The 8,758-nt window shown below is 39.2% G+C and overlaps 1 protein-coding gene across 1 annotated transcript; it reads right to left on the bottom strand.

Annotated features, from left to right (window-relative positions):
- Nucleotides 1–303: 303 nt before the first annotated feature.
- LOC131968900 (endothelin-3) lies at nt 304–7,904 on the bottom strand. The gene is made up of 3 exons (XM_059329952.1): nt 7,667–7,904; nt 6,572–6,800; nt 304–483 (listed from the first exon to the last, which is right to left on the bottom strand). Exons 1-3 carry the CDS (start codon nt 7,734–7,736, stop codon nt 327–329), a joined length of 456 nt encoding a protein of 151 aa, XP_059185935.1. The 5' UTR covers nt 7,737–7,904; the 3' UTR covers nt 304–326.
- Between the last annotated feature and the right edge of the window lie 854 nt (nt 7,905–8,758).

Here is an 8,758-nt window from a genome sequence, read left to right as displayed (position 1 = left end):
AAGGACTCGGCCTTAATGGTACCGTTCTACCAGTGTGAGCCACCGGGACACCCTTCTTTCTAGATTTAATAATCTTAATTTAAGAAATCTTGTCAAGTGATCAAGCAAGATCATTTCCCTCAGATTTAGTGTTTTTATCTTGTTTTTAGACACACATTTTTGCAGTACATCTCTTAAGTTGGACTTGGAAGAGTCAGTATATAGAGTGACTTGACATCCTTTAACTGGTCATGGAGGATAAGCATGTTCCTATGGTTACCAGCAGTTTATATATAAATATTTCTTGAAATGTCCAATGAACTTTGCGTTTCTTTCCTGTGGTGCAGTTACCTGTCCATGCAGAAGCCGCTGCAGTCAGAGTCAGTGTGCTGTGTGCACACACAGCGCTGAGCCAGCGCCCCCCTCTTCTGCTGCTCAGCCCGAGCAGATCGCCTTGCACGTAGGGAACCCTGGTAACTGGACATACCATACGGTACAGTGTGCCTAAAATAACATACAAACATACGTAAGCAGCCGGATAGGAAACCATGTGCATTAGACTGACATGACACTTCAGCCCAAAAGTAAAGCTATACTTCTGACCTGAAGTATAGGTTTCACACTGTAAACAGACACAGAGATTCAACTCAAACAAATTATTCTTCAATCACAGCCACAGAAAAGGACAGTTCCAATTTGTGAATGTAGCCATATCACAACATCCGCAACAGTCCTGTACTCCGGAGAAGAAACTATATGAAAGGGCACCCAAAATGTTGGTAATATTTCCTCATTGCAGTAAGCACAAACTACCAAACTGTGGTAAGTACAGAGTCCGTCTGTTAATTGTGGTGGTAATATGTTCCCATTCCCTTTCTTTTCTCTGCCAATTAAGTTGGATTAACTTGTGAATGTGTTTACAACCTATTGGACTGGTTGGCTGCTCTTGCGCTGTGTCTCTTGTCCCTTTGAACTTTGTTGCCACGATACAGCCACAATATTGCCGTGTTACAGTATTGTTCTTGGACAAACCATTAAATAAGACCCAAGTTGTAAGAAACCAGGGCTCTTCATTAATTTCAGCTACAACACACTCTTTGTACCTCTTTTAAACCATCTCAACTGAAGTAAAACAACCTTCTCTTCCTCACCACAGAGCTGTCAAACTGTCATTTCTTGATATAATTACTGTCATTATACATATGCACGGGTTAATAACTCCTGACAAGTGTAAAGTTATTTGTACTGTTTCTTCCAATTAATACCTAATTCCCAGTATATGCTGGGATCGCTCCACCTCTACCTCTGAATGAGAACAAGCACCTATAGAAAAAGCATGGATGGATCACATTATGTTGCTAAAACAGAATTCAGCAAAAGAATGCAGTGTGAACTTCTTATACTCTCTTCTGAGCACATGGCAAACAGTGCTCTGCTTTAAGAGGACTGCAGGTCTTTGAGGTCTTTGACTGTGCTGAACTCCCCTTGGACAGTAAAATCTGATACTATGGGCTGAAATATGTGCCACCAGAAACTGAATTTTAATTATTTATAGTTGAATTTAAATTGCTTTAACTTAAATAATTGCATTGAAAAACTGGATTTGAATCACATAATTTGAATTTTTATTGTTCAGTTTGAAACACTGCATTGAAAAACTGAATCTGAATTGTAATTTGAAACTAGAAAATTTCCTCTGGGGAAATTCTGAAAGGGCCCCAGGGGCTACTGCCGGTATGTGTACACTATGATGAGATTCTTCAGAGATTTCAAACTATGCCCTTTAACCTCAAAATGTGTGTGTGTGTGTGTGTGTGTGTGTGTGTGTGTGTAGCGAAAATCGCATAAAGTTACCTGTGTGTGTGTTTGAAGCATATGTATGCATGTGTGAGGAGTGTGCGCGATTATGCGTGTGTGTGTGTGTATTTGTAACTGTAATCACATCAAAGATCAAACGCGATCAGATCAAAGCAATCAACAGAATTAACTGGCACCTGTTCCGGCTCAGTGACAGCAGAGGTAGACAGATTGGAATTTCTGGCCTCGAACAGAAAGCATTTTTGGCAAAACCATAATACCTATCATTGATCCGAATTCACTTTGAGCGTCCTGAGTTCTTCCTGAACGTCTACATATGTTTGTTTTTTTAAGAAAAATGAAAAAATAGCTTTGTTAGAGCGATCTAAAAAAACTGTTACATCTCCCTTATTCCAAAATCTTCCTGCGTTTTTAATATGGGAGCCAATGAGGCTGTTGGTGCGTGTTGGTGGCGCATCTTTGCGTCCTACACCCAAACTATAACTCTGACAGCTTTACCAGAGGATTGTGAGGGAGAAGACAAATTTTCCTACGTTTCTATGTATAAATTATTTCTGTAGAGTGGAATTTTCAGTCTGGAGCGCAGTTTTCAAATTTATTTTTGGACCATTTATTCTCTCCCTCTACACTCGCGATGATGTCACACACTGTGACACGAACATTCCGTGCAATACACACCCATTATAATCTCAGAATTTCTCCAAAAATGATCATGGTCATTGAACAGGGATTGATAAAAAACTATATGACCTATCGAAATGTGGATTAATACACCGATACACAAGACTTGTGTCTACTGTTTAAAGTTTAAATGGAGTCTCTAGGTGAAATAATGCCGGAGAAGTAGACGTTTAAAAATCTCCAATTATTGTTCTTTTTCGCTCATTTTTTGTCGGCCGTCCCATTCATTTCAATGCAAAATTTTGGGCAGTTTTTCGCGACATAAGTCGCGAAAAATTTGTGTTCTGTAGAGAAAAGTAATAGCACACCGATCCCGATCAAACCGCACGTTTTGAAATATAATTTGTCCTGCAACTCTTCAAGTTGTAGGACTAGTAGCGGGACGAAATTGCGTCCGGAAGAGGAAGAAGAAGAAATCCACAGTATAACAGTAGTGCTCGGGGCCCTACAGCTATTGCTGTATGGGACCAGTGCTTGGTGCGATTGCCCCGAGGCCCTAATTAAATATATTAGTTTGGAACTGAACATTCAGTTCTCACAATTCAAATTACATTTTCTGCGACGAACATCCGGGTAGTTGAGGCAGAGCAATCGAGCGCAGAAAACGGAGGTGCTGATTGGCCGAAGAGGCGCTATGGCAACCGGGTGGCAACAAGTGTTACAAAAAAAAAACGGAGGAGCTGATTGGTCAAAGAGGCGCTCTGTGTATCTGTGCTCGATTGCTCTGCCTCAACTACCCGGATGTTCGTCGCAGAAAATTGAAATTGAATTTTGCGAACTGAATGTTCAGTTCCAAACTAATAAAAATGAATTTCAAATTACAATTCAGATTCAGTTTTTCAACGCAATGATTCAAATTGAACTATACAAATTCAAATTATGTGATTCAAATTCAGTTTTTTAATGCAATTATTCAAGTTAAGCAATTAAAATAAAAATATTAATAACACAAATTCAGTTTCTGGTGGCACATATTTCAGCCCATACGATACGGTCTCATACAGAGATGTCTGACATTACGCTTGGCTTGCACACACCACGTATGCTGTAACTGTAAGGGGCACTCATGAACACATGAAGTAATCATTACACTCAGCACTTCTCACCCTCGGGCTCTGGAGAGAATTTCTGAGAAACTGATCTCATCTCAACGACTCATAACCTTTCCGTTCAACTTGAGATGGAGGCTATCACCCTAACCCCAACCCTATACGGGCCTATAGAGAATGTGAAGAAATGAAATGAATAATGATCTGCCAATGCACAGTTTTTCCTTTTGCAGTCATGAAAATATATACGAGGGACTTCAGAAACAAAATCAGAATTAAATATTGAAGTACCCCCTGCATAATTTACATGTTTCAGAAGCATGTGTCACTGAGAAACGTTTTGACATACTTTTCCAGCAACAGGAGATGGTAAATCATGGTACATTCTTATAAAAACTATTCAGTAGACAGGTCAACTTACTGAAACAGCTGCAGGCACCTTTAGAAGCTATCCCCTAAGATCCATAAAACCTCCAGTTATTCGTTTTTAGTCTCAAATATTCACTTTTTCACAAACAGGCTTCCAGGTGAACCACCAATCACAAGAGACAGCTGCTCCTTTACATCCAGGACAAAGTTTAAAATATCGTATGCAGTTAATCATCAATAATATATTTGTCAAAGAATGATTACTGAGGCCATATGGTTTAAAACATGTCAAGTAAGTATGTTAATATGGAATGGTAGCTCATGAAAGCTGAGAACTCACAGGTTAAAAGGTGAACAAGGAAAGGTGCCTAAATATTATACTGCTCAGGGTCCCTCTGTCTACCATGTCAACAAGTACATTTTCCCCAAAGAGTGAAGTGGAGTCTAAGTCAAAGCAGGAGCTGTGGACCTCCTGTGAAACATGAGCAATCAATACCTGCAAACCAAGTGACAGCAGATGACAGACCTTCTCCCTGGAGCTTGATTCACTCCACATGGTATAAAAGGTTACACTGAGCCAATTCTCAGCTTCATCTGCAGTGCATTACTGCGGAAAATAGGCCCTAATACTGTTTGCCACAACGCCTTTGATCTCAGTGAGGATTGCTGTTGGTCCAGTGGTATGTAGCATGTCAGGGCTTTTAAAGAGCGAGTCAGAACTGAAGCAGGCTTCCTGCACCAAAACATGTTTAAATGGCTTAAAATAGTATGTGACATTAACCCTGCACTTAATGTCAAGGTATTTCCAATGCATTTCTTCATGTGCTTGTAGGAATCAAAGAACTAAACACACACTCTCACTGTCATCCCACACTCCATCATCACTCCATCCCCCACTCTATCAGGCTATAAATCGGTCTACTAACCTGCTTCATGCTGCTGACAGGCATCAGCGTGCATCTTGTGCCAGAGATCAAAAAGAAGTTCAAACTGACTTTAGCCTCTAATGCAGTGTTTCAAAACCTTTTTTGAGCCACGGCACATATTTTATGTTAGAAAAATCACACGGCATACCACCAAACAAAACGTCAAAAAGAGAGTAAAAACACCCTAAATATGTTTAGAACTGCAAATGCCAATGTCATCTGTCACAATTCCAACCCTCCGCCTTTATCTGGCCCCGGGACCGACAAAAGTGACCCAAAACAGACACTCTGACTGTAAGCCAGCCGGCGGCGACTTCGTGCATGTGCGATTAATTTGCAAACTGGAACCTGAGGGGTTAACATCTCCTGCTCTGACTGCAGCTGGGAGAGACTGCTGCGGGAGGACTGGGCTGCTTGTGAGTGCTTTGGGACGGGTTAGGGGCCCAAGGCAGCACCCGCGGCTTGATAAGAAGAGTAACGACTCTCCAAAAGTCTCCAATAACACCAGAAAAATTCACTAGATTTGTTGCTAGTCGCTTTTTTGAAAAAGAGTCGCTAGGGGTGTCTGAAAAGTCGCTAAATTTAGCGACAAAGTTGCTAAGTTGCAACACTGTTCCAGCTGCTGGACATATCGCGCTGATACACTGCTCTCTGTTGGAAGAGAATTTAATTGTTCTGACTGTCACTACACTGAGGGCACCACAGTCGATAGACACTTTTAAAAAAGGACTAAAAACATTCCTTTTTAGCAAAATCTTTGGTTCCTCCCATCTAGATGGTTTTTAAATTATGTATGTATGTTTTCTGTTTTGCTTTTAATCCTGTAGCACTTCCTGTAATGTAAAGTGCATTACAAATAAAATGTATTATTATTATTATTACACGATGCTCACTTAGAGTACCAATCAGGTGAAATTGGATAATCTTGCACAGCACATCTGATGATTTCTCACGGCACACTTGTGTGCCGCGGAACAGCGGATGGGAATCAGTGCTCTAATGTGTCAAGTGTATTATATTGTGCTTTCATTGTTGCACATTGTGAAGCTCGTCTGAAATTAAACCATGAGACAGACGTTAACAACAATAAAATAGTGACCTTTCCTAATCGAACCCACGTAAGGGGATTTTTTTTATGGATAATAGCAAAAAGAACTGTTAAAAGGTTGTTACCAGACTTGTTGTTGAAATGTAAAATGTCGAATCAGCAACATTCTAAAGCAAATGGAAATACCTGAAAGCTGCTATGGATTACATTATAAATACATGCTGATATATGACAAAAAGCCTGGATTCCCCCAAATCTATCCATGGCAGAGTCTTCTTTCAACACACAGTTCAGGGTTTAATTTTGTCTACAAAACTCAAATATGTGGGCCTCCTACAGTATACCTGCATGCATGTGATGACTGGTTTCCAGCACACACAAGTGCAGTGATGTGCTGCCCACTGCTCCTTGCATGGTGTGTTCACTTGTGTGTAAAAAAGGATGGGTTAAATGCAGAGGTTGAATTCCCCCATTGTGGGATTAATAAAAAGCAATTAATCTAATTTTAAGATTAATCAGAGACTGAAGCTGAAAGTATATGGGTGACACTATATTAACTGCAGTAAACTTATTTCAATGATAACTGATCTATGTCCATGATCAATGCAGTGAAAGTACACCATAAAGGTATCATGGTAAGGTAACAGAACTGCAGCCATATAGGATATGAAATAACTGGCCCCACTGAGCATGACTCTTACTCTGGTGTGTTGATCCAAATGATGTCCAGGTGGCAGTAATACACACATTCCTTGTCCTTGTAAGTGTAACACGTGCATCTCTTGGAACGCCGCCTGGCCTCCCGCGGGTCACAGGCAGAGCAGGGCTTCTCTTCACCTGCGGGGTCGTCCAAGCTGCCGTGCTGCAGCATGCTGAGTTTAACTGCTTCCACCTCCTTCCTCTGGCTCACATCTTTGCTGGATGAGGAACCTGCTGGATCACAGTTTTTTGGCTATTTGAGATCTGAAATAGTATCAGGCAGCTATATGTCACATATGACATATATGACATATATACGTCTCCCTGAGGGGGATATGTCTCCCTGAGGGGACATATATAGGTCTCCCTGAGGGGACATATAGTGTGTCTGTTGACTCAAAGGATTCCTGAGATTTGCATATGGAGGTGGTGCCATCCATGACACCTGTACTACCTTTACCAGTTATTATCAAATTTTATAATAATAACATTAATCTCTTATTTGTTTCTGTTTGTATAAATTACGATTATTAGCTGTACTACAACTTCAGTGTCTGTCAGTGGCTGATCTGATTAGTTCACTCTAACTAGCATTAGTTATAATAGTTTCAATTATTGATTTAGGTAAGGAGAGCAAACAGGTCACTTTGATGATCTGACTATATTCTGTTACACCTCAGAGTCTCTTCCTGTAGGTTTTTGATGTGTAAGAAGAAATCTCTGTAGTTACCTTAGATGGACATTCGTATCAGACTTCCACAGTGTTACTGTTATTGTTATATATTGTTATTGTGATCCTACAGTGGCTTCTATGTGTATTTAATGACTAGGGCTGCAACTAACGATTATTTTCATTACAGATTAATCTCTCAATTATTTAAACGATTAATCGATTAGTTGTTTGGTCAATGAAATGTTGAAAAATGTCAATCAGTGTTTCCCAAACCACACGATGACGTTCTCAGATAAAAAACTGCTAAAACAATTATTCGATTATCAAAAATAGTTGACGATTAATTTAATAATCAATAATTGTTGGATTAATCGAATAATTGTTGCAGCTCTATTAATGACTTTAACCCATAGAAGCTACTCACCGTTTGTGAAAGATGCTGTCACCACGATAAGAAACAAAACTCCCACATCAAGCGATGACACGTTAGCCATCACACGTGAAACATTAGAAATTAAAAAAAATAAAAATAAAAATAAAAATACAAAAATGAAGAGAGAGATAGATAATGGTTGAAATGAGCAAACAGCACGATTAAAGTATGTAAAAGTCCAAAGCGTCCTCAGTGTTTGTCCTGATAAAACATCTCCTGTGTTGTTGTACAGACAGCTGCTCACACTCCCGTGCCTCCCTCTCACACTCTGCTTTATTATGTGATGACAGCTCACCGACAAGTCACCTGCAATTTACCCGAGCTTCCTGCTACACTTTACAAAATAAAAGCTTTCCGGTCCAACGCCAATGAGAAGTGCGAGACAGCTGGGACAAGAGCTGCTGGTTTACTCCTGTGAAATAGCATAAATTCATTGTAAACATATTCATTTATTATAACGTGAAGAAAATTAAGATACAACTTCATTGTTTTGACTCAGAATGTCAAGTCAAGTTAGAATTACAAGGATTTTTTATTTGATTTTATTTATTTTATTTTTAAATTTAAGTTTTTCGTATTTAATTTCTATTTTTCCCCCACATTTAAGGAGAAATAAATACAATGTGTTTATTTATAAGTATAAGAAAAACAATCTGACCCTGAATCAGAGCTGAAACTTTCCTTGTCCTTAAAGCTTTCGTACTAAAAAACATTTTAAATCTCCAGTAAAATATTCAAACAAAAAGCTTCATATCAGGCTCAAATCACAGATGGCAACCTGCACAAACACCACCTTAAAAACTGTATCATAACAAAATATTTCAAGTCCAAGCCATTTTGGTGATGAGAGCTGCTGCTTTTGGGTGAAAATGTTTAATTTTAAACTTGCATGATAAATTATATTTTGTCATCCAAGTTCCAAGATGTTGCTGTCTGCAAAATGTGGCTAGTTTAGAAAGCCTACCATACAGTCACATATTAATTTTTCCTTTATTGATTTAAACACAGAATCAAACTGGTGACCTTCCCATCATGCACTCAGGTTTCTAACCCACTAAAATTAAAGAAAATAATAATAATAAT

Source organism: Centropristis striata, chromosome 3 (assembly GCF_030273125.1).
Source record: "Centropristis striata isolate RG_2023a ecotype Rhode Island chromosome 3, C.striata_1.0, whole genome shotgun sequence".
Classification (NCBI taxonomy): Eukaryota; Metazoa; Chordata; class Actinopteri; order Perciformes; family Serranidae; genus Centropristis; species Centropristis striata.
Note: the sequence above shows the minus strand (reverse complement) of the source record. Positions and strands in the feature narration are given on the sequence as shown.

Excerpts from the sequence above, each read along its gene's own strand:
- LOC131968900 (XM_059329952.1), bottom strand. The coding sequence starts at position 7,736 with ATGGCTAACGTGTCATCGCTTGATGTGGGAGTTTTGTTTCTTATCGTG. Across the intron at positions 6,801-7,666 it reads GACAGCATCTTTCACAAACG|GTTCCTCATCCAGCAAAGAT; the intron begins GTGAGTAGCTTC and ends GTGATCCAGCAG. Across the intron at positions 484-6,571 it reads ATTTGGATCAACACACCAGA|GCACACTGTACCGTATGGTA; the intron begins GTAAGAGTCATG and ends ATGTTATTTTAG.